At 33.1% G+C, this 25536-nt stretch overlaps 1 protein-coding gene across 2 annotated transcripts in view; it reads left to right on the top strand.

Moving 5' to 3' along the window:
* Positions 1-25536, top strand: part of ASCC3 (activating signal cointegrator 1 complex subunit 3) — a 300957-nt gene that overhangs the window by 14378 nt on the left and 261043 nt on the right. For both annotated transcript variants that reach the window (XM_019738872.2, XM_074333336.1), the window contains exons 2-4: positions 1225-1355; positions 3744-3894; positions 18735-19294. In XM_019738872.2, the coding sequence (XP_019594431.2) occupies positions 1266-1355; positions 3744-3894; positions 18735-19294 (801 nt within the window). In that variant the 5' untranslated portion in view covers positions 1225-1265. The remainder of the gene's footprint in view (positions 1-1224; positions 1356-3743; positions 3895-18734; positions 19295-25536) is intronic.

Below are 25536 nucleotides of genomic sequence, written 5' to 3'. Positions count from 1 at the left end.
TTTCCATTATAAGATGTTTAGCAGCCTCCTATACCCACCAGAAGCCAGCAGTACCCCCACCAACAGTTGTGACAACTCATAATGTCACCAGATATTGCCAACTGTCCCTTGGGAGTAAAATCATCCCTATTTGAGAACTGTCCTAGAGACTTGTATAGCTTATGCGACTTTCTCCAGGGAGCTGTGCCTTATAAACCTGTAAATTGTAGTTTTGTTAAAGTAAGTGTCTTAAACCAGGATAACCTCTAAGAGTTTTCCATAGATAAGGACTCCCCTCAGAGTAAATATTATTAGTCCGTTTGCCAGAGGCTAGTTGTTTAGTTATCAGCATGTAAACAAGGAGATGAGATCAGGTCATCTGACTTCTTTCCCTGAGAGTTCTCCCTTCCCTCAGCTGCTTTAATTCTTTCCTCTCCTGTTCTCTTCAGTCTTCCTGTTACCATTATCTTGTTTTCTCCCTTTTACTATTTAACAAATAATTATTGAGTGCCAAAAATATTTCAGTACTGTTCTTTTCGCTAGGGGAGATCAGTGAAATAAAGGTCTTTTTTGTTGTTCTTATGAACCTTATCTTTGTTGGGTGACACAACATATAAATAAGTGAATAACTAAGTAAATGTCAAATATTAACTAATGCTATAAAGAGAATTGAAATTTTGTGCTTTGATAGATGGTAACTGAGAAGCTGCCTGTCTTACATTGAGTGGTCAAGAAAAGCCCCTCTCAGGAGCTTCCCTTTGTGCCAAGACCTGTGTGTCAAGCAGTCAGCTGCCATGAACATCAGAGGATCAATCCAAGCAGAAAGAACCACTAATCCAATTGCATTTAGGTGGAAACATGCTTGGTACTTCAAGAAGGATGTGAGGTGAAATCAGTGAGCCTAAAACAGAAAAGATGGGCAAGTGCTTTCCTCTCTCTGTGTTATTAGTAACATAATATGTGAGGCCTGTACTTAGAAATCTGTAGAACTCATTTAAGGAATGTTTTAGTAATACCCACGCACAAGTATTTTTTGTCGTTTCCTTTTTCTTTTTCCAAACACAGCCAGTGTGTTATGAAAAAAACTTCATGGGTAGAAAAGGTGTCAGGAGAATTTTTCAACATTGGTAGCAATTGCTTTTTAACTAATTGGTTTCTTTTTTCTCTTGTACAGATCAGTGTTTTGAATTTGATTACCACTCCCGCCTCCTCCGAATATGTAAATATTATCTTGTTTTGTTTCAGTTTCAGGTTTCTCATTGTATGGATCACTGATTGAGTAATAGATGACTTTACCTCGGCTCACAGGAGCCTTGCGCTCCTTTTCAAATGTCACCAAGCAAGATAATTATAATGAAGAAGTGGCTGACTTAAAGGTAAGCTTTTTCAGATGAATACCATTATAGGAAACGGACACATATTTAACATTCTTTTTCTCAGTTCTGTGTGCTTAAAATGGTATATTTTAATATTGTTTGGTGTTCTGCCAAGAAGGGGAATGAGTATACTGATGTTTCCTAATGGGACTATTTATCTTAAGCACATAATGACTATATTGTCAAAGAGAATAATCAGAACTATAATGTTGAATCCTTTGTTAATTTTTCAGTTGCTAAGGTTCTTGCCCCAGTTAATTTTCTAATTTAATCTGTTAATTTACCTCTGGATCATTTAAGTTTTTAGGTCTCTGGTAAAATACTTATTTTTTTAATATATTTTTTATTTTGTATTAAATTTGTTGGGGTGATCTTGATTAGTAAAATTATTACAGGTTTCAAGTGTACATTTATATAAAACATCACCTATATATTGCATTGTGTGTTCACCACCCAGAGTCAGTTCTCCTATCACCATACGTAGATTTGACCCCCTTTTCCTTCTTCTACCACCTTTCCCTCCCACCTTACCCTCTGTTAACCACTAAACTGTTGTCTGTGGCTATGTGTTTTTGTTTCTTTGTTTGTCTTGTTCCTTTGTTGCTTTCAGTTTTATATCCCACATATGAGTGAAGTCATGGGTTTTGACTCTTTCTGTTTTACTTACTTTCCTTAGCATGATAATCTCAAGATTCAACCATGTTGTTGCAAATGGCAATGTTTCATCTTTTCTTATGGCAGATTAGTATTCCATTGTGTGTATATACCATGTCTTCCTTATTTAATGGACAGAAATATGGGAAATATGAATTTTACTCTCTTATACTCAGTTGGTCTCATAATTGACTTTTGTCTGGTCCTTATAATTGTTGTGGACTTTATAATCCTGAAGGTATGTGAACTTTACATATAAAGGAATGAGCCAAGTGTATATGTAGGAACTGGCCCCATGTTTTTTTAAAAAACAACAGTTACTTTGCTGACTCTTTATTTGACTCTATTTTGAATATTAACATTATTTCCTACTAGGTTGGAATTTTATTTTTTAAGCCCTCATGCAGTTTCACAATTAATAATTTCACTTCAAGATTGAGACTATGAAGAAAAGATTTGTAAGTCTTTAAGTAGGTTTTTCCTCTAAAGGTGATGATAGTGTTTTTGCTACACACAAGACAGTTAACCTTCTTTATGATGTGAGATGTTTTGCATTTTCACAGCAATTAAAATAAGTATATATTTTATATCATTAATAAATATTGCTATCTTAAACTTGAATTACTTCCTCTCCTCACCTGTGAATTCCCTTTACAGGTGCTTTTATATTAGAGATTCAACAGAAAAGTTTAAAACTTGAAAGTACATACGGACTACATGCTTACCCCGTGTCATTTTATTTATTCTTGTAGGCTTTAAAACTTTTTTCTTGCCTGAGGGAAGAAAGTGGCAGATATAATGAGGCTCATTTTAATTTAACTTTTTATCTTGGGAAGTAGTCAACATATACAAAAGAGAGAGAAAAGTAAGATGAACCTTTATGTACTGTGACACTTATAACAACTTAATTCAGTTTATGGCTGATTTTGTTTCATCTCTACACTTGCCCATTTTCCTCCCCCTAAACCCAGATTAATTAGCTCCATTTTAAATTAGAAAACTGAGAAAAGAAAGTAATAGTGAATTATACAATATCATCGTTACAACCAAGAGGACAATCAGTTTTCTGTCTGACTCACTACTTTTTCATTTGGTCAGAAGATTTCATGAAGTTTAATCCATGGATCCAGGCCAGTGTTATGAAGTAAAAAAATTATAGCTTTCTGTGTCAGTTCTTGAAAATAGAAAGATTTATAGTCTTAAGAAGAGAGTGTATATAGATAAGACTCTCCTGGATGCCTAACCTGTTCTAGGATCATACTTCGGAAAGCGATGCTGATTGGAATATATTGAACTCATCATAGGCATCTAATTTTCTTTAAATGTCTTTCATCGAAAAGCATGACATAAAGTTCTTATATACAATATAATCTAAGCTTTGTTAAAAACAAAGCAGAAAATTAAAAAGAGGTATGTGGGATGTTAGCTGTTGTTATCCGAATGTTGGACTTTTTGCTTTTTATTTTGCTATATGCAAATAATTTCATGTTTATTCATTGTGATTAAAGCTGTGAAAAAAGCTCTTATTAAGCATATCTTTTAAACAAATGAGATTCTTTTAAATCTTATTTAAATAAGGCTCCTGGGAGCTGTAAATTTGGATTTGAATAGACACAATTTTTAATTCTTATGGATAGTGCCAAGTTGTATAATGTAATGCAAAATATGTGCAATAAATGATGGGTTTGAGAAACTCTTTAACCAGTATGTCCCTTATTATGCTTTGTGTTTCAGGTGAAGCGGTCTAAACTTCATGAACAAGTTATAGGTTTGGACTTAACATGGAAGAAGATAGTAAAATTTTTGAATGAAAAACTGGAGAAGAGTGAAATGCAAAGTGTAAATGAAGACTTAAAAGATATATTGCAGGCTGCAAAACAAATAGGTATAGTTCTGTTTTATTTTATTTTTTAGAGACCCAATAAAAAATAGATTTCTTTAAAATTATGTACTATAGAGTGAAAGGCCAAAATTTCCAGGCAAGTATTCATAATTATGAAAGACCATCTTATCTATCCAGGAGCTTAAGATAGAGTCAGGGAGGCAGAAAAGTAAACTAGTAATTAGAATACAATCAAACATGAGGGATTCATAGGAATTTAGAGTTTGAAAACCACTCTTGCTTGAAATAACGATTGGGTAAATTAAAATTTTAATATAGCTCGAAGGAACCTTAAAAGCCATGCCACCTAGGACACAGTGAGGGGCAACACTGAGGCTGAACTTGGCTTCAACTCCTGTCATGCACTCACATTCTCACTGAGTGATTGTATTTGAAGGAAATTATAATTAGAGATTGTAATACTATCTACCTTCCACAGGTTACTCTGCGAAGGTTCAAAACCAAACAAAATAACACTAAACCCCTAGGTAAAACATGACTTTATTCATTGACCTTTGTCATCGCATTTCAGACTGATAACTAAAAAGCATAGCTAACACTATTGTAATTCTGAATTTTTCCAATTCAGGTTTGTACCTACAAAAAGTTCCAAGTGATGTACTCTGGCCCTATATAATTTGACCTCCACCTTTCTCTCTGTATGCCACTCATAATTGCCCTCACTAATTGTGCATCAGATACGTGGCCTTGCCTCACTTCCTCAAACCTACCAAGTTGGTACCTGTTTTGGGGTCTTTGTAATGTTTCCTGTGCTGAGAATGTTCTTTTATCGTATTCTTACAGTAGGCTTATGCTTTCTTGGTATTCTGAACTCACCTACGAAATTATTTCCTTAACAAGGCCCTCACTGACCATCCAATCTTAAGTTGTTATCCAGTCACTCTGTATCTTATAACCCTCGGTAACATTTTCTCCAAAATATTTATCAGTGTCTGAAATTTACCTGTTTGTTTATTGCCTGTGTTTTGCTATGAGAATGTAGGTTTCATAAGAAGAGGATCTTATTTTTCTTGTTCAACACTCCATCCCCAGTTCTTAGAGTAGTGCTTGGCATATTTTGTTTAGAATACTTAACAAAAACAGTAATAAAATATTGAGCTTATTCAGTACTGTGACTAAACTATTTCTTTATATAAATAATGTGGAAATTAAGATTAAAAAAGAAAAAGTTACCCTATAGACTACTTCCTGAATATCTGTAAGTCAAACATTATTGTTTTAAAAACCAGTGATTAAACATAAACTTAGGAGTTTCGCCTGTTGATTAAAGCTATTAAAAAAGCTCTTATTAAGCATATCTTCATATTCGGAGACTAATCTGTTGACTGATGTGTTTAAGGAATCTATTATTTTGATATGTAATGTCTCAAAACAATATTTTTCATGACAGATAAAATCTTAGGGCTGGATTTACGTGAATGCTCTATTATATCTACTTTTCAATGCTGTGTTTCAGTTGAATAATTATTATCTTTAGAGAATCGTTGACTAGTAGTCAGCCACTCTTTCTGAAATCCTACATTCTTTCCTTTTCTTGTAGTCAGAGGTTAGAGTATAAAAATACTGCTGATACTGGAAATATAATTAAAACTAGCAGCTTTGAAAAGATTAATGTCCTGGTAAAAACATCTTTGTGATACCTCTAGCACCACAGATATTTTTGGTGTTAGTGTATTAAAAAGGTAGAACAGGAGAATAAAAAAGAACAATCACTTATGTTTCAATTGAGTATAATATAACAGTATGAGGTATTTAAGACCAATATATTGAGTAGTCAGAGTAATGAGTATTTAAAGCTGGAGGGGACATCAGGGAACATCTGGTCCAATCCCTTCATTTTGGGTGTAAAGAAACAGGGCTCATAAAGGTTAAATGAATCCTGTGGTTGATTTGTGGTCAAAGTAGGCCTAGACCCAAATTTTGAAATAGAAGCATGATGGAAGTCCTAAATTCTTTCCTTTCCTTGTAGTAGAGGTCATTCTGTTAAGTCTACTTTTCAACTATTCTTAAATTCACTCCCTTTACATACTTACCATTGCCTCAGCTTAAGCTTTTACCATCTCATGTCTGAACTACTGCAGTAGCCTATTGCCTCAGACTTCCTTTCTCTTTTAACTTCGGTCACTGTGACTAGACTGCTCTTTGTAAAAAGCAAAGCAAAGCTCATTTTTGTTCGCAGCTTGTTCTTTAGATCAAATTTCTTAGAATGGGCATAAGAAAAGTTTCTTTATGAATTGAAACAGTTTACCTTTTTATCTCTTTTCCATTCTGTCACACGCAACCTTTACTCTTAACATATGCAGTGTTTACTAATTTTCTCAACAGTGCTTACTGTATTTTTTCCTTTGTCATTTGTATGTTAAAATAACTTTCCCCATTGTGTTCATCTGAAGTGCTTCTCATCTCTGAAGAAATGGCTTAGGCTTCATTCCTGTCCTCTGTAATTCCTTTCTAATTTTAGTAGACAGTGTTCCATTAGGTTATCATCTATTCCATACTTTTTTAGAGTACTTCCTCATTGTTTGGATAAGTGTTTATACCTGTCCCCTCCCCGATGGACTGTGAATACCTTAACGATATGGGGATTCCAGAAATCACAGCGTCTTTGTACTCCACTGCCTAATATGGTGCAAGGGGTACAGTAGGTGTTCAATAAATAAATAAAGTATTGAGAATACAACTAAAAGTCCTATATGGTTTTTGCTACCTCTGATGCTGACAATTTCTTGCAACTGACAGCTTTTTTTTTTTTTAAGTATTTTTTTCTCTCAGATTTATATTTAATATAGTCCCATACCTATTTACAATTTTTTTATTCTTCCCTCTAGATTATTGTAATAATAAAACTTAACTTTAGGGAGAAAGTATGATAAATTACTTAAAAATAGTATTCTTAGTCCTTAATCTTTGTTTATCCAAATACTGACTGTCGTCAGTCTCCTTTATGGATTTTAAAAATAAACATAATCATATTAACCTGCATTCTTTGAGCAGGTTATGTGCTTCAAATAAAAACATATTTGAAAATAAAGAGGTCAAGATTGAGAGTGGCAGTCAAAAAATGTATCTTGTATTAGTCATGTGTCTCTGTTACTTAGAGTTTTAAATTACCCTTTTAGGAAGTTGATAAGATTTTCACAGTATAGGTAGAAACTAGGATGGAAATCAAGAATGATGGGAAGGTCAGTAGAAAGACCCACCAGTTCCCTAATCAGCTAAGGAAATCTCTCACCCAGAGCCACAACACAGTGGTCTAATGGTTTTACTTTGGTCTGGATACAGGTCAGGACTCAACTAGAACTGAACTAGTTTTTTTTTCAGTATTCAAATTATTTTGCCATACACAGACGTGTTAGTTTTGCCTTCTCTAATTTACAACCTCTGCTTTATTTGGGTTTAAACATCTTTATGCATTTTACCTTTAATAACTCAATTTTAAAATGTATGAATCAAAAGGTAGGTTGCACAGGAATGATTTATACGTGTAGCATGTGGTTTAGGGAATTCGTGATCTATTATGTTTTTTGAGTTGTTGAGGAAATAAGATTTTGTCATGAAAAAAGTGAGGAATCAAAACCAAGGGTGGGAAGCAATTTATAAAGCAGTGACTTAGAGAAGGAACATATAAAGAAATTAGCAGGATCTGGAAATTCTGTGTATGGAAGTAAGGGTAGGTAGGCATTTAGCATAATAAAGGCCTGTTGTGTATTGGATGTGGCAGGACGTTTTTCAGGAGTATTTGTGAAAATAGCTATCTTGAAAATTGTTGATTCTGAAAAAGTTCAGAGTTCCACTTCTCATAAATTGGTAAACAGGGTAGTTAGCTAGAAAAACCGTAGAATATAAAACTGTTTGACTGCATCAGAGTACTTCTAAAGCAATGAAGAAGTACGGGGCCAAGATCTGGGTCCAGAAATAAACCCAGAAAATGTGATCCTGGCATTTGGGCCACTTTTTCCTGGAGATGGCTGTCTATTCCAGAAAAGGGCAGATAGAGAAAAGGACGATGAGAAGATGAGCAGAGATTTTGGCAGATTAAAAGACTAAGATGACAAAATGACTAAAACGAGCAAAAGAGGAAATAGGAAATCTGAATATTTAACTACTAAAGAAATTGAATCTGTAATTAAACACTTTCACACAAAGAAATCTATATGCCTTGATGACTTCACAGGGGAATTTCACATGTCATTTAAAAAGCTATGAGGATATTATTATAGACCAAGGAGGTTATAAGCATATAATAATCAAATGTAATGTACTATCCTTGAGTGAATCCTGAATTAGAAAAAAATTATAAAGATATTTTTGGGGGCCATTGTAGAAATTTGAATATGTACTGAGAGTCTTTAGGTACTGTTAGATAACATAATGGCATTGTGGATATGTGAGCAGATATCTAAGATTGCATGCTGCAGTGTTTATAGTGAAGTAGCATGAAGACTGCAGTACACTGTCAAACGGGTCAGTAAAAAAAAACACGTTTCACATGTGTGAGAGAGGCAACACAAGCACACTTGAGTGCACAAAATGTTAATTATTGGATTAATAAATAGGGAAAATAGTGTGATTCATGTAAAGTAGTAAGGTTTAAAAATCACATGAGTATTCAGTAGATGATGGAAAGCATTTTATGACTAAAATCCAATTATGATAAAAATGCTTAGCAATCTAGGAATAGAAGGGAACTTCCTTAGTTTCATAAAAAGTATTTACTAAACAAACCTAGAGCAAATATCATTTAATGACTCAGTGCTGAAAAAGCTTCTTCTCTGAAATAGGGAATTAGATAAGAATGCCTACCACCACTTGTTTCTCGCTGTACTAAGGGTACTTGCTAATACAATAAGGCAAGAAAAAGAAAGGGTATACGATTTGAAAAACTGACATTATTCACATGAATGTGTCTTTGGAAAATGAATTTAGCAAGGTTAACATAAAAATCAATTTTATTTCTACTTACCAGCAGCGAATTTTTTAAAACGCAATTTACAAAAACCTTAAATAAATCATCCAATACCTAGAAGTGAATTTAACAAAAGATGAGCAAGATTTCCTTATGGAAAACTAAAATATTACTGAGAAAAGTTAAAGACCTAAATAAATAGAATGCTATACAAAGAGTAACACTGACGATTATAAAGATACTTTTATCCAGATTGGTCTACATACTCAATGTGATCCCAGTCAAATTCTCAGCAGGCTAGTGTTTTGAGGGTGTATGTTTGTCTGTAAAACTGACAAGATAATCTGAAAGTTATATAGAAATCCAAAGGCAAAGAGCAGCAAAACCAAGTCTACCTTGAAAAGTAAATAGGGAAAACTTATTCTACCAGATATGAAGACTTACAAAGATCAGTAATTTAGGTAGTGAGGTGTTCGTCCAAGCATAGACAGACTAGTGGGATGGAATAGAGTCCAGGAACTGACCCACGGATAGTAGGGCACTTATTTTATCACAAAGGCCATGAAGTCGTGATACCTGGCTAATTTTTTAGTACATGGTTCTGGATCAACTGGATATACATTACCAAAACAAAAAAGTACCTATACAGATAATTGTAAGCACCTTATAAAATGAAACATGAAGCTCAAAACAATCTTCTAAAAGATAATGAAGAATATCCTCATTATCTCTGTATATGGAAAATTTTATTAAACAAAATAGTAATCACTCATAAGGGGAATGATTTGTAAATTGATTATATTAAAACTGATAGTTTTTATTTGAGAGTAAAAAGGAAAGTCATAGAGTGGGAGAACATAGTTTCAACATATATAACCCAAAAAGAGAGCTTGTCTCTACATTAAATAAGAACTTCTACAAATCAATATGGAAAGGACAGATGATCCTATATAAAAATGAGCAAGAGCATGAACAAGCAGTTTACAGAAGATAACTGAATGGCCAATACACATTAAAAGGTGCCCAGCCTTATAATCAGGGCAGTGCCACTACATGCCTGTAAGAATGGTCAAAATTAAAGAGACTGATTTACCAGTTGTTGCTCAGGTTAAAGAATGTGAAAAAAGAATTCTCATCCACTGCTGGCGGAGTAAATTGCCACCACTGCTTTGAATAATTGTTTGTTAATATCTACTGTGGTTGGACAAGTGAAATTTTAAGTCTTGGTATATATTGCCCATTAATATGTACATAAATACCCAGTAAAAATGTCTGCACATGTATACAATCTATGGGGGACGTTATTTGTAATAGCTTTAAAGTAGAAACAACCCAATTCACTGTAAATAATGGCATAGATAGATTATAATATATAGACTACCTTGTAGCAATAAGGAACCACAGCTACATGTAACATTGTAAATGAATCTTATAAACATAATGTTGACTGAAAGAAGCCAAAGACAAAAGAACAGATTATGTGAACTAGGCATGATTAATCTCTGTTTTCAGAAGTCAGGGTAAGTAGCTTCTTTTCTGAGGAAGGAGGCTAATAATGCCTGGGAGTAGGTGTAGAAGTTTCTGGGGAGCCGATAATACTGTTTCTGGAAGTACTGGAAGTAATTACCCAAATTACATAAGTATGTTAATTTTGTGATACGTCTTTGAGCTGTACGTGTACTATATACATTCTTGTTATATTCAGTAAAAAATAAAAGTTACGGCTTTTTATATTATGAATTTTCATGAAATATTTCAGACTGATAAAAAGAAATATAACAAATACCTGCATTTGTATTCCCCATTAAGCTTAACACTTGGCTATCTTTCCTTCAGATTCTCTTTTTAAGAAATAAAATTTTACTGTATGGTCAGAACTCCCTGCTCAGTCTCTGGTAACCAATATCATAAATATAACATAATTGGTCTTTATTATTCTCATGCCCATTTTTATATTTTATGACATTTATACATTCATAAATATATGTATTCAGGTCAAATATCAAAATCTACTATAGTGACAGAGACCAAGTGGGTCTATTTGTTTCATCTGACAAACTCCCACTGTAGGAGTCAGCAGCTTTATAATGTTAGAGCCCGAGACTGCTAATGACTTGGCTTTTTCTTCATGTTTGAAGCCTTTTGTTCATCGTGTCTGTTCCATTGTAGCCATCATATCTGTACATTAGACATTTCCTCTTTTAATTTTTTGAGAGTAGATTATGTTGCTAGATTTTCTAACAATTGAACCATTTTGCATTCCTGGAATAAAGTCTACTTGCTTATAGTTTATGTTTAGATGGATCCAGTAAGCTAATATTTTGTTTAGAATATTTGCAATTACATTTTCTGCACCATCTTTATTTCATTTTCAGTTTTAAGTCTTCATAAAATTATTTTCTTATAGATCAGGACAGTTTCAACTTATTAGTTACTATAGTGGTAGAAATTCAGTTCTGTCATTTACTTGTGGGAGTTAATATCACTAAACCTATTTCCTCATATGGTGATGATAATTCTTACTTTGTATAGTTGTGCTGTGAAGCAGTACTACAAAATGTGTCGAGTAAAGCCTGGTAAATGGCTGACAGTGAATAATTTTATTATAACCCAAATATAGCAATAGCCATTGTAAACAAATAGTTGTTCTATATGGTTAAATGTTAGGATAGATGGAGGTGCCCAGTAATGATGTGGTACAAAAAGGGCAGGGACTTTGCTTCTGTAAGTCAGGCAGGAAATCATAGAGAAGGAAACTTGGGATGGAATTAGATTGTATTTTGAATGTTTTGTGGCCAGAGGTGTTATATTTATGTTCATATCACAAGAAAAATTACAAAACAAAAGAGCTGAAAAACAGTGAAAATCATAGATGATTTTGCAAATGTATGGGTGTGGGGACAGAGCCAGGAGTGCAGTTTCCAGGCTCTCGGCCTCAGGTGGAAAGGTGCTGGCTCACTGAGCCATTGGCCACTAATATAACTGCTGTGGCTATGCTAGCAAAAAATGGGGGGCTGGCAAGAAGATGGTGGCTGAGCTAGCAAGCGGTGGAGTGCCGGTTGCGGATTGTAGAAAAGTGGACAGCAGGTTGCGGATAGTGTGGCTCCTGCTTCTTGTGTTTCCAACCCAGCCGCCAGCGAGAATATAGTGATAGGACTCCCCTACCTATGGCTCCGTGGGTGTTCCTTTTTGGCCTCACCACGTCCTGCATTCTTATATGGGGAGTGGGACTAGAAACCCCAGATGGGACCCCGCCTGACACCCCGCGTGACAATGGGCTTTATAATCAGGCAGTTCAGATTATATGGCAAAACAGCTATAAATTGAACGGATATTGTAGTAGTGGCAATAATTGGAAATAGGATCAACTTTTCACAGTTTGCTTTACTTTATCAGTATATTATTCTCCATTTACAAGTTATTATAATTCTGTAAGCATAAGAAAATTTACACTGAATTCCATAGTAGAGGCGTTTTTAAGGTTGCAGTTAATTGTCTTTATATTATTACCAAACATCTGATAAATGGATGCTGCACTGACATGTATACTTTAAATCTTTTTTTTTAATGTTGTTTTCTTGGGTATTAAAAAAATAGGAACTGCCAGTTAAATATCAGTAAGCTATGTGATTTGTTCAAAGACAGTTTATTTCCTTAGTGATGCTCAAAATAATGGTTTTATTATAGGAAGCTTTTACATAAAATCAAAACTTTTATATTACTGTTTCATTGTTTGGAAAGTGAAGTTGTAATTTGATGCAGGATTATAGTGGCTGGCTGCTGACTTAAAGTCTACAATGTAATATGAATATTAACATTTAGTAATGAATATATGTAAAATTAAATGACTAACTTGAAACATGGGGGATTGCCTTGGACTCTTTAATCTCTTGTACTACTGCTCTTTTTTTTTTTTTTTTTTTTTTACCAAATATGTTTTTCTATTTGCTTTCCTTTCATTTATTCACCCTAAAGGCAGTAGTTTCTATGAAAGTATAGGAATAATCTTAACATTTAAGCAATTGCTTCAAATTACTATATTGAATACTTCCTGAATGCTTTACCTACTTACTGCAAGGTTTTGCTGGAGATGCTTTGATGTACAAGAGTTACACTCTAAAATAAATGAAGCTCATAAATTATATTACTGAGCCAATTTTAAATTTATATCACATAAATTGTTCAGTTTATTCCCCCAAAAGCCATATGGTAAATGCTTACATCTATTACTCGCAAGTTCGTTTGATAATTGGTGATTATTTGAAAGATAGTATAATGCAGAAAGGAAAAAATATCCTTGCTCTTGCAGTCTTATTGGTGTGTTTTATTTAACCTGATTTCTCTGTAAAATGAGGAAATACTTGTAAGATTCATGTGACCATTTTAGATACTGTACTTGTTAGAAAAGTACATTAACAAGCACTAGAGGAGAGTATGTACAGGGGAGAAAATGGGGGTGTAGGATGTGTATGTTTAAGTTGAATAATTGTTTTGGTACTTTTTTATATGTACTGCTGTCCTAGGAGAGTTGCTGACACAAATATTTTACATATTTGTAAAAGACATAATCGTAATTATCAATTAAAATATCAGACAATTTCTACTCAAATATAACATGTTTATAATAGTTTGCCTGCCTTGCCAATATTTTTAACAAGCAGAATGAGCTTAAATTAACACTGATGCAGGGTTATATTTTTATAGTTACAGTTGCAGGTCAAGTATCAGAGGTCAAGTGGACATTTAAAGTTTGGACATAACGTGAAAAAAGTAAATTGACTGCTTTGAACATTTCAGTATTAAAGTATAAAAGATATTTATAAAATATTTTCTAACATTGAAGTTTTAACTTTATATGTTAAGTTCCTTAACTTTATATGTTAAGGAACTCATTTGTTGACAACTTCTAAATTGGATAGTTAGCAATTAAAGATACAAATAGTTGATGGATATTTTTATTCAATTAAAATTTCCTACTCATCCCTTTTTAAGAATTCCTCAACTATTAAGGTAGGCTGTTTTAAAAAGTTACAATTTACAACCCTTTATTAATATTTTGCAATCAAAGGAAAGGAAAATATAGTAGTAAATTGTGTGTTGAAGATTTAGTCATCATTCAACTCTGATTTTAAAAATTTGTTTTATAATGTGACAGTAATTATATCTTTAGCATTTACTGTATATTTTACATCTCATTTGCTCTCAATGTAACTGTCAAATGCACAAGGCAAGTATTTATTATTAATGAAAACTATTGTAGTGTATTCTAAGTGTATCTCTTTAAATGTATTGCCTCCTAAGGCCAAGTATAAAAAGCTAGTTTTCTGGTTTACAGTCCATCTTGTTCAATGTTTTTTGGATAGATAATTAGGTATTCAAGTGGTTAGGTATCTAGAGTAACTTCCTTAAAGGTCTGGAAATCCTAAGTTTCAATCAAACGTTTGCCAATTTATTATTTAGTGTAATTTTATTTACTGAGACTTTATATTGAGGATAAAACTAAACTTAAAATTTCTAGTCTTAGAAAGATTAACACAGTCAGTGGTGTGGAACAGATAGAAAAAACTTTTAGAACTGGGAGCAAATGTTAACTGACCAAAGAGCTTCAACCTAATATTCATTTTAAAGATTACTCAGTACAAATTGTACGTAAAAAACAAAGGGAAATGAACAAAAAAAAGAGCTTGTTTGTAAACAAGATCCTCAGTTAATCCAACATGCTTAATATTAGATATAGTGTAAGGAGACGAGAATATGACTATTTATTAATAATTTCCACCCGAGAAGTGCACCACTCTCCTTTTGCAAGGCGTCCCCACTCCTTCCTTCGATGTGGCAAATGTGCTCGTTCAGCAGGCTGATGGAGAAGCGGAGAAGCGCTTAGGTTTCGCGTAGGTTTCCCTTCTAAGTCCAGTTTGTTGAGGGGAGGTGGGGCTACCAGCACTTGGACAAGTGAGATATCTGATGGCATTTATCCTCTTCAATTTTTTTTTCTATGTTTTACAAACACCTTTCATATATTTCATTCACCAAAAGATCTAAGCAAGCGTTGGCTTCATGTGCGCGCTACACTAACAAATTTGTCTGCTTCCTTTGTCACTGCCCTGCCTGGAGCCCCAGTTCTCTGCTCCAATCCTGAGCTGCCTTCTCATCCGGGTGGTCTCTGCTTACAGCTGGTTTCCTGTGGTGGCTACGTCATCATTTGTGGACGGAGGTCTGGGACGCGTGTCTCGCCTCCTGTCGGGGAGGACACGCAGACACGCGCGTGTGGTTGCTGGGAGGCCGCGCAAATGAAATTCATCACCGCGTGTTTTAGCACCCCAGAGAAATTTATTGTTTTCTATAATGCAGTAATCTCTTTGTTGGGTACCCAACAGTGGCAACAAATGCTATTTGCTGGTTTTTCTCAAATAGGGAACTTTGAGATTCACAAGTAGCGTGGCCCAGAGATTCATTTTTTTTAGAAATGGCCACTTGTCCATTCTTAGCAGCCCAACTCAAAGATGTGGTGGAGTAGGTTGTACAGAGGAGAGTTAGTAATTCTGTAGCTCTCAAGAGTAACATTTATAAAGCACCATTATGCAACTAAGATTACAATTTTAGGGGTTTATAGAAGTAAATACAATGTAGGTGTATTTTCTTTTTCTTAATTTGGATTAATTAACCATTTTTTAAAAAGTGTTCTAAGTTAGTTGTTTCCAAAATGTGGTGGTCCCCATATTAGCTGCATCAGCATCTCTTGGGAGTTTGTTAAAAATGCATTTTCTCAGTCCCAGAAGGTCATTTTTCCAGGCTGAGTGAATCTGAAATTCTGGAGAGGAAGCCCCACAATCTGGGTTTTAAACAAGACCCATGGTGATTCTGACTCATATTCTATTTGATAGTCAATGGTCTAAGGAATGATCAAGTTACCTTCTAATTATACAAGCAAAAAAAAAAAATAGCACGAGATGTAGTAAATAAACATTAATTTCAAACATTTTTAAATTTTCTAAAAATCGTCATCCTGAATGTATTTTCAGATACAAAGTGTTGAGATATGGCTCTAAACGGCTATATAAAACTGCCATTTTGCATGTTATAGTTAGTAAAACCCGCAAAGTCAATGCAGTCAGACAATTCTGAGTTGAGGTATTTGTCACCCTTCTCTGAATAACATTTTTCTAAAACTTCAATAGAGGACCATATTAATTACGTTTTAAAATTTAACCTTATCCAACTTTTTTGAGTAATGGTAACTTGTGATAAAAGGAAAACATTTTCTAGTGAGATTTCCTCACTAAAGCAACATTTCATTAAAATCTGTCTTTCCTGAATATCATTCTATACTAGAGATATTTTTACATGGTAAGAATTAAGCCAATTGTGGATAGTTTTGACAGAATAATTTTGATTCATGTAAATCACATGATTTATGCTTTCTTAAGGCAGTTACAGTTTAGTATTTTATTATCTTTTTTCCCCGAGTTCTAACATTGTCTTATTGTCAAAATAGGAGATGTAATCTTTGGTAATTGTTGAATCAATAAATAAAATTTGTGAAACAGAACAATTTTTTTAAGTTTTTGTATGTTTCAAAATTTTATAGGTGTAAATCAATGCTCATTAAAAATTTGAAACCCTGAAAAAAATGATTTTGACCTTTGTAGATGTTTCTATGAGTCTATAATCATTCCTTTTTTTTTTTTCCTCCCAATAGTGGACTCATAACTTACTTTTTCTCCCCATTACTGTCCTGTGGAGGTTATTCTATGGCAAGGTATATGGATCCACTGCATTGTATTTAATGAGTGCAGTATGTGACTTAAACATGGTTTAACCAGTGACCTAATAATGTTTGTTTAATGTACTTCCACTTACAGTAATAAATTAAGACCATTGATTTATTACTTTATTTCCTAAGGTGATTTTTAAAAATTTATTTAGTAAATGAGAATTAGAAATAAATCTGTTTCTAGGCATTTACAAGGAATCAGTGTGGTATAGTGGAAATAACTTTGTTTAGGAGTTAGAAGTCAGCTTTGAATCTTGTTTAATAACTAAATAACTATTTTATCTCTCCCAAATTATTTAACTCCAAATTTCCATTTTAGCATCTATAAGACAAAGGTAATTTTGTTAGCAAGAATTGAAATGATTTAATGTCAAAGTTCTTAGTAAGTTGTTTTAGAAAAATCCCGAGATACAAAATGATAATGTCTTTACAAAAGAATGCATATTTACAATCTTAAATGTTGAATGAATTTATAAATGTGAATTCCATTTTTGCTCAGACTTTTGTATTCTCAGCTCTGTTGAATTACCTGTAGAATTATCATAGTTCCTAAATATCCAAAAGCTAAGTTTTCTAAGCATGTGTAGACTGAATAAATGTACATAAATGCTATTCAGTTAATTAATTTGAAAGCACTGTATAATTTATAGAAGATTTTTGTCATGGATTTTCCTAAATACTAAAAGAATAATATGTCAGATGGTGTTTTGTGAATTCTTTAAAATCATAAAAATAGACTTCATATTTGAAGAAATTGGAAATAATAAACATACATTGTAAAATTGCTTATCTTCATAAATTTTTAGTTTTCTATACACATGTGTAAGCATCATGTACAATGAGAAGTTATCAAGGCAAGTGTGGTGTATTGTAAAAATACTAGTCTAGTGTCATTGAAGCCTGAATTCAGTTTAATTCAGCAAATCTCTGTTGAGGCACTACTTTGGCCTAGGTACAATGAGGGAATATAGCAATGTACACAATATTGTAGTCACCTTGAAAGAGGCAGTTGAGCTGGATTTTGAAACATGGGTAGGATTTGAACAATCAAGGCCTTGGGGAAGGTTAAATAAAAGCATGGAAATTGCCGTAGAATGGGACAGGATCTGGTTTTTGGATGCTGAGAAATCCTTGTTGGCTGGAGCAGGAAATATGTAATAGTAAAACAGGAAAAAAAAAAAAGAAAAGAAAAGAAATAAAAAGGATGAGGTTAGCTCCTGGCCTGGCTTGAAAACAAAGTGTGGGAGTTTGGATTGAATTACTGAGCTATATAGTAAGTTGCTCAAGGTTTGTATAATTAATGATGTGTTTGGAGCTGTGGTTTCAGGAAGATAGATACCCGTGTGTTAATTATATTAGTATAATAACTTCAGTATTATTTTAGGTAAGTCACATTGACTTTTGAGCCTTCTGAAGACTGAAATTCTTTTTTCTGCTCTAAATATTTTTTGAATTCTATGACAAAACATAGTTTTTTGTTTAGTTTTTTATTTGAGAAAATCAGGTATGATAAATTAATGCCTTAAATTCCTGCCGCTCCTTTATTTCCTCTTTGGTAAGAAATTTACTTCTGGTCTCTTTTAAACAGCAGATTTCTTTCATGTTTTATGATATGGCTAAGTTTATTTTAAAAGATTCTATTTATGTCCATCCTTGATGGTATTAAATGTTTCTGAATGAAACCATATAAATCTATTTCTTGCCATCTCAGATTTTCAGTACAAACTGGAAAGAAAGTTACAGCCCTCTGAGATTTCCTTCCAGCTCCAAAAGTCTGTTGTTCAGATTTATTTTTCATATCTTATTTTGCTTTATTAGCTCATCAACTTAGTTTTTAAAATTCGGTTTTAAATAAAATTTAGCTAATGTCTCAAATTGTTTTTAGAACTAAAGCGTTGTTGTTCGGTAGTTTCTCTACTTAAATATAGAATAATTATTGATAATGGTTTATTTACCTAATATAGTTCTTTGGGAATTTGGGAATGTACTTAAAGGGGTTTTCTTCTCCTACATTGGTCATCTTTATCAGCATGTTTGCACTATTGGATTTACTCAGAAAAATATTGGTAGTAGTTTTTTTGAAAATGTTAACTTGAACCATGATTCAATTGAGCTAATACTGTTTCTTTTGTATTTGAATAGTTGGAGTGGATAATGGAAAAGAAGCAATTGAAAGTGCAGCTGCATTTCTCTTCACGACATTTCACTTGAAGGACTCTGTTGGTCACAAGGAGACAAAGGCTATCAAACTGATGTTTGGTCCCTTCCCGTCATCCGCTGCTACTGCAGCTTGTAATGCTACTAATCGAATTACTTCTCATTTTCATCAAGACAATCTTACTGCACTTGTCCAGATGACAAAAGAGGACCCTGATGATAGAGTTTTATTTGGTAAAAATTTAGCATTTTCATTTGACATGCATGATTTGGACTACTTTGACGAACTGCCAATAAATGGTGAGTCCCAGAAAACTATAAGTCTAGATTACAAGAAGTTTCTGAATGAACATTTTCAGGAGCATTCCACCCCAGAGGTCAAGGCTGTGGAAAAAACAAACGACTCCTTTCTGTGGAGTGAAGTTGAGAAGTACTTAAATGCCACTTTAAGTGAAATGGCTGAAGCAACAAGAATAGAAGATCTTTGCTGTACTTTATATGATATGCTTGCTTCTGTTAAAAGTGGTGATGAACTTCAGAATGAGGTATAGTTGAAGTTATTGAAGTTTTATACTAATGTGAACTATCTTAATGAAATAGCCTTTTTAAACATGGGTGGGAAGCAAAGAAAGTATTTCTTCAATATTGTGCTGCAATAGTCAAATATGTAGCCAAATGGTTTTACATAGTAGACATGTTTATCTTTTCACTAGATTGTTGTAGAAGGACTGTGAGCGTAATGAATGGCAGAAGAGTTAGAGGGCAGTTGTTAGGGTGTCCACATATTCTGGTTACTCGGACAATCCTAGTTAAAGCTATGGTTAAATTGTAATAACTACCTCGTAGTACCCCTATTCCAAAAAGTGTGTAGGTTTGAATGATAAACTACATAGTTACCCTAGTAATAACTATTAACATTTGTACAGCATTTTCTATTTCTTAAGAGGTCATTGATGAAAATATAATAGACTTCAAAATTTTAGAAATTCTACTTATATATTACGTGACTTACAGATTTAGAAAAATATTGACTAGTTTCTATGTTTGAAAGAAAAAGCATTGAAAAAAATTGATCTAGAAATAATTGGACTATTTTATATTACTTGTTCAATGAAGAATTGATCCTTTATCAGTTTTTTTATATCACACAAAGTAAAACATTTTAGTTCCTTTCTGTGCCACAATTTGGTTGTGTTATTCAAAATGGTGAATTATTCTTACTGTCACATGAAAAGTTTATCTTGAAGGGTTTAGTTTTGCTCTCAATACTGGCATTATATTCCTTTCCTGGTATAAATTTAAAATAATGTCAACCCAATTTTAATACTGGATAAATTTGATGAATAACATATTTGATGAAGGATTAAGAAAGGTGGCATACTGTTGTAGAAAGTGCAGAGCCTTTGAAATCAGATGCTCCTTTCTTTCCTACTTGTTGATATTGAGACTTAATAGTTAATTGGATCTCCCAGAAGCTGTTTCTTCTTAGGCTATCTCAAGGGGATATGAATTCAAAGGTTAAAGCGTTAGTATAAGCTTCAAATGAGGTATCATATGTGAAATAATAAATAGCATTTGGCAAATACTTATTATGTGGTAGCTGTGATCATTTTTGTTACTATTATTGGAATTAATTAATTGAGAATTTTTAAATCACATGGAGTATCAGTCAAGAAAAAAAAACACTAAGTGTGTTTTTTTTTCAGAGAACAATTAGGGAATTAGCTAAATAGGTATTGAACTTAATTCATAGTAGTGATAGGTATTATGCTGATAAAAGTAGGGTATCATTGTTAATGCAGTGATCAGTTTCATTTACTTTGACTGTTTTATACTTGGTTTAATTTATATCAGCTATGGTTCATATTCATATATGGATTTTTTGTAACAATCTGAAAATAATGGTTTTAAAAATGTATTACAAACTTATAATTTATAAAGAAAATTTACTGATATTTGCTTATCATAATGGAATGCATAACAATTTTCCTATTATGATTATAGTAAACTGAAACTTATAAATGTCAAACTAATGGAAATTTTATTTTCTGCGTGAGCTAATATATAAAACAATTTTGTGTGTGTTTACTTCTGCGTATCTAGAGTGAGGTTCATATTTCTTAGTTCCTCAACACAAATTTTATGTATGTAACTGAATCTGATTGTTGGAGGGAGAATGTTTTCTAGTTCTCAAGATTGTTTTCATAATCTTCATTGCAAGGTCAAACTCAGTTAATGCATCCATCCATTCATCATATATTTGTCCTATGCTTACTATTTATTACTAAGTACAGTGCTAGTTACTGGACATAAAAGGATGAATAAGAGCAATCTTGCTCTCAGGGAATTAATTGTTTAGTAAGAGGAGACATGTCAATAAGTAAGTCTACTTAAATACCATAGGTATCATGATATTACATACAAAGAAAATGGGGGCATTAAAGAACCAGTGATAGATTCCATAGGAGGGTTAGTATGGTAGGAAAAATATTCATAGAGGAGGTTAAGCTGTAGCGAAGTCTTAAAATATACCTCAATTTAACTTGTTTATGTGGACCAGAAAGGTAGAGAGCACATTTTAGGTATGAGAAAGACCATGGTGTGTTTATTATTAGCACTTTTTTTTTTTTTCCCTAAGGTAGGCACAGCTCACAGTGGCCCATGCCTGGATTGAACTGACAACCTTGGTGTTATTAGCACCCCTCTCTAACCAACTGAGCTAACCGTCCACCCCATGGTGTGTTTAGAGAGTTGCAGTCTGTATAGTGAGGGTGCAGAATGCAGGGGGGCTTGTGGGGAGAGACAAAATTGGCAGATAGGTAAAGGCCAAGTAAGGTAAGGCCTTGCACGCCTTATTAAGGTGTATTATAAGCTGCTCTAAAACCTGTAGATATGCCCTGTGTGGTCTGGTTCCATGATTTTTCCAATCAAGGCTTAATGGACGGTTTAACATGTAAGTGAGGATTTCACATTGTGGCAGTGGCTTAAGTAGTAGAGTTTTCAGAGGTTCATCCCCTCAGTGTTTTGATTTTTCTCTGAGAATGAAAGTAAACAATCAGTATATGCTTTTTTTTTTTTTTTTATAGCACAGGTTGTTCATACTTTCATATGAAATCCCTTTCTGTACAATTATATTGTATTGTAGCAAATTTTCTGTATAATTTTGGAGTAATGCTTCAATAGAAAAATATTTCAATACAGTCACTCTTGACCAGTTATTCTCACTTTAGGATGTGCTATACCTAATGTGTTATCTGTTTACTTTTAAATCCCTCACTTAAGCCTGGAAAAAGTGTAATTGAAAGAGTAATCAGTTTATGTGATAGTATAGTTAATTTTCATTTCTTTTTGAGGTTTTAGTTGACTATGAAATAGGAATATTTAAATAGCGACGCTGTGTGCTGTGTCTCTAGAAATTTAACAGAACCATAGAAATATATTTTTTACATATAATTTTAAAGAACTACACAAAAAGGTAAAGGTATTTTTGTTCGACATAATGATTTCCCAGTTCTGAATTTAGCTTAGTGACCTAATAATGACTGGTGATAAAGCTATTTTTAACACCGACTATTTGAAGTCTTTTTTCCCAAGACCTTTATGCTATTGAACTAGTGTTGGAAGCATGAGAATAAAAAGTGTATGCATATGATGACATTTGCCACAGGGATAGTGCAGGAGAGGTAGTAGTCTGAAACCTAAGAAAGAAATAATGCTAATGATAATAGTAGTAAGAATGATGGCCACCCTTGGATGCCTGCTGTGTGACAGGCATTATGTCAAGCGCTTTATGTGCATCACTTAATTTAATCCTTAACAGCAGTGCTTTGAAGTAGGCAGGGTTGGATTAAAAACTGTTAGAAACCCTGAACACTGAAAGGGTTACGCTCCTCCCCCATGTGTGATTTAAACAAACAAACAGAAAATGCGTACTAAAGCAAACATAAGAAAGTCTGGGAAAAATTCATTTTTACCATTGTGGCTAAGTTGCTGTCTTTTTGAAACATCAAATTATTTTTTAAAGTTTTTCTCAATTTTTTGGTGCCTCTGCTTTGTGGTATTTTAAGGAACTGTTTTGTTGGCTTTATGGATTATACTCACTGGAGGCATTTTATAGAGACATTGGGAAATTTGTTCAAGGTTACAGAGTAAGTAGTGGATCCAGGATTTAAATTCAGACATTCTGACTCCAGTGTGTACTTTCTTTGCCAGGAAGTTGATCTGTACATTTTCCTGCATTTGGTGCTTTGAAAAATCAAGCATTTTAAATATGTTGAAGAATCTTTGACATTGACTCTTAATTAACAGTTTCTTTAGAAACAATGCCTTTCCTTTTTCGAGTGTTCCAAATAAGAATTGACTGAAATAAGAGAAAGGATGAAACCCTGAGACCCTGTTAAAGATGAGATTTAATATTTTTGCAGGAATTATATTTAAAGTACTTCTATGCTATGTTCTTGTGTGTGTTGAGCTAATAAACCCATTTAGGTTTCCCAGTACCATCTTTTCTCCTCTGTCTTGCACCTCTAAGTTACTATCTCTTGAGGAATTTTTTCCTCTTCACTTCTGACTCCTGATAATTTCTTTGTTAAGGCTATAGTCATTATGATTAAACCTTAGAATTTGATTGGGCTAGAGAATTTTTAAGGTACTTTATACTCTTGAGACTTACTTACTTTTAAAAATATTTGTTAAATTTAGTACGTTTTAATCACCAGAAGGAAATAAGTCTTGAACATTCTATATTATTTTTTAATCAGGACCCATCCATTATTGGTGTAGATATCTCCCTGTTGCTCCTGTTTCATAATCAGAATAGATTTAATAGCAATCGGTTTAGTTCTAGTGGGATCATATAGTTAATGAACTTTAAAACAGAAACTGCCCCCTAGAAAGTAGTATTATTACTAACAGCAAACCTGCCGTGTTTTGAGTACCTTTTATGTGTGGACCTAGGCTGTCTTTCTTGACGTAACCAGTTGCTTTAACAGTCCTGCAAGGTGGGGTAGTAGCTTCTGTATAAAGATTAAAAAAAAAAAAAAAAAAAAAAAAAGGAGGCTCAGTTGTTTCCTAAATTCACAAAGCAAAAGCAAGATGTTGGTAGACATTCTGGGACTTTTTCTCCATGTAGGCCCACCATTCTTTAAATGCCATCAGATTCTTTAAAGAGAAGGGCACTTAACTGACAAGGGTCTTTGAAGGAATTTTCTTTTCCCTCAGGTCAAATTCTATCTCTGTTTGCTTACCTGTGGACTCTGGACAAATTACCAAACCCTTGTGAACCTGAGTTCCCTAATTTGTAAAATATTTCCTTTACAATGTTGCTGTGAGGATTTGTGAAGTAAAATATACAAAGTACTTAGCATAATGTTTCACAAACTGTGGGCTCTCAAATGTTACTTTCTTTCCTTCCGTATTGATGAGCATCACATATTTGGACATATAAAAGTTTTATTAGAGTATGCCTTATAATAAATATTATAGATAAATTTTTGGCTATACCTTATATATATAGATGTTTCAAGTAATTAATAAAATGATACTTAAGGGCTAGGTCTTAATTCAGAGAATTATTTTTACTGCTATTTTTTTTGCTTTTTTAAGTCTCATTATCCTAAAGAAAATCTTTTTATTCAGTTTTTGAAGTGAGCTCTGATTTTAACAGTCTTTGGTAAAATAGGAAAAGTGTTATAGGAAAGGTGTTAATAAAAAAATACGAAAACATTGGAGATATTTGGATATGTATTGGAGTATACTGTATATCTTTTGGTATTATTTCAATATTAAATGCTACTTGCAGAGTTATTAATGCTGATGTAAATATTGATGGAGTTATTGTATAATCAGTTCTTAGAAAAAGTGAATTTTGAGTTGTACTGGTGTGATAATAGTTTGCTTTTGTGCAGCTGGGGCTCATTCTTTATAGCATTTGTGATTACATGTTTGTTATTAGCATTATCTCTTGACTCTATGCAGATGGTGTTATTTGACCCATGGAAACTCATTTCTGAACCTATCCCTGTTCCAGATATGTGCCTAATCCTAAAAGTAGTAGTTATTTGCTTAGGTTGTCTTTTGAGGGAAGACCATATTTTTTAATACTTACTTGCATTATAAATGATTCTAGCATCCTTTGAAGTGTTGATGTAGAATAATTAGTATGATTTAATACAGTGGCTCTCAAACATTTTGGTCTCAAAAGTCCTTTACACTGTAAAAATTCACTGAGGACCTTATAAAGAGCTTTTCTGTATGTTATTTATCTATATATCCTATTGATACTTATTGTCTTATAAATTAAAAACAAAACATTAACATATTAAATGTTTTAATAATTGTTTATTAAATCATTTGAAACAATGCAAAACCTACTACATTAATATAAGTAACTAAATCTATTATATTAATACTAATAATACTAAATCTATTACATTAATATAGATAACATTTGTGAAAAAATAGCTTTTCTAAAAATAAAGAAATATGCATATGTAGCGTGAAGAATGGCATTGTATTACATTTCTAAAAAATCATTTTAATGTCTAGCTTAATAGAAGACAACTAGATTCCCACATGTGCATCTGCATTCATTGTGTTCTGATATCACACGTTGTATAGCTTCTTCAAAACTTCGCTCACTTTATAGGATTAAGATAAAAGACGCAAATTATATTTTCATTATATTATGAAAATAATTTTGACCTCATGGCTTCCTGAAGAGATCTTGCAGATTCCAGACCACTCTTTGAGAACCACTGATTTAATGTGTATACTAGTTTAGTTAAGA

The sequence above is a fragment of the Rhinolophus sinicus genome, linkage group LG05, assembly GCF_036562045.2.
Source record: "Rhinolophus sinicus isolate RSC01 linkage group LG05, ASM3656204v1, whole genome shotgun sequence".
Lineage (NCBI taxonomy): Eukaryota > Metazoa > Chordata > Mammalia > Chiroptera > Rhinolophidae > Rhinolophus > Rhinolophus sinicus.
The sequence above is the reverse complement of the archived record's forward strand: the minus strand, read 5'-3'. Positions and strand labels throughout refer to the sequence as shown.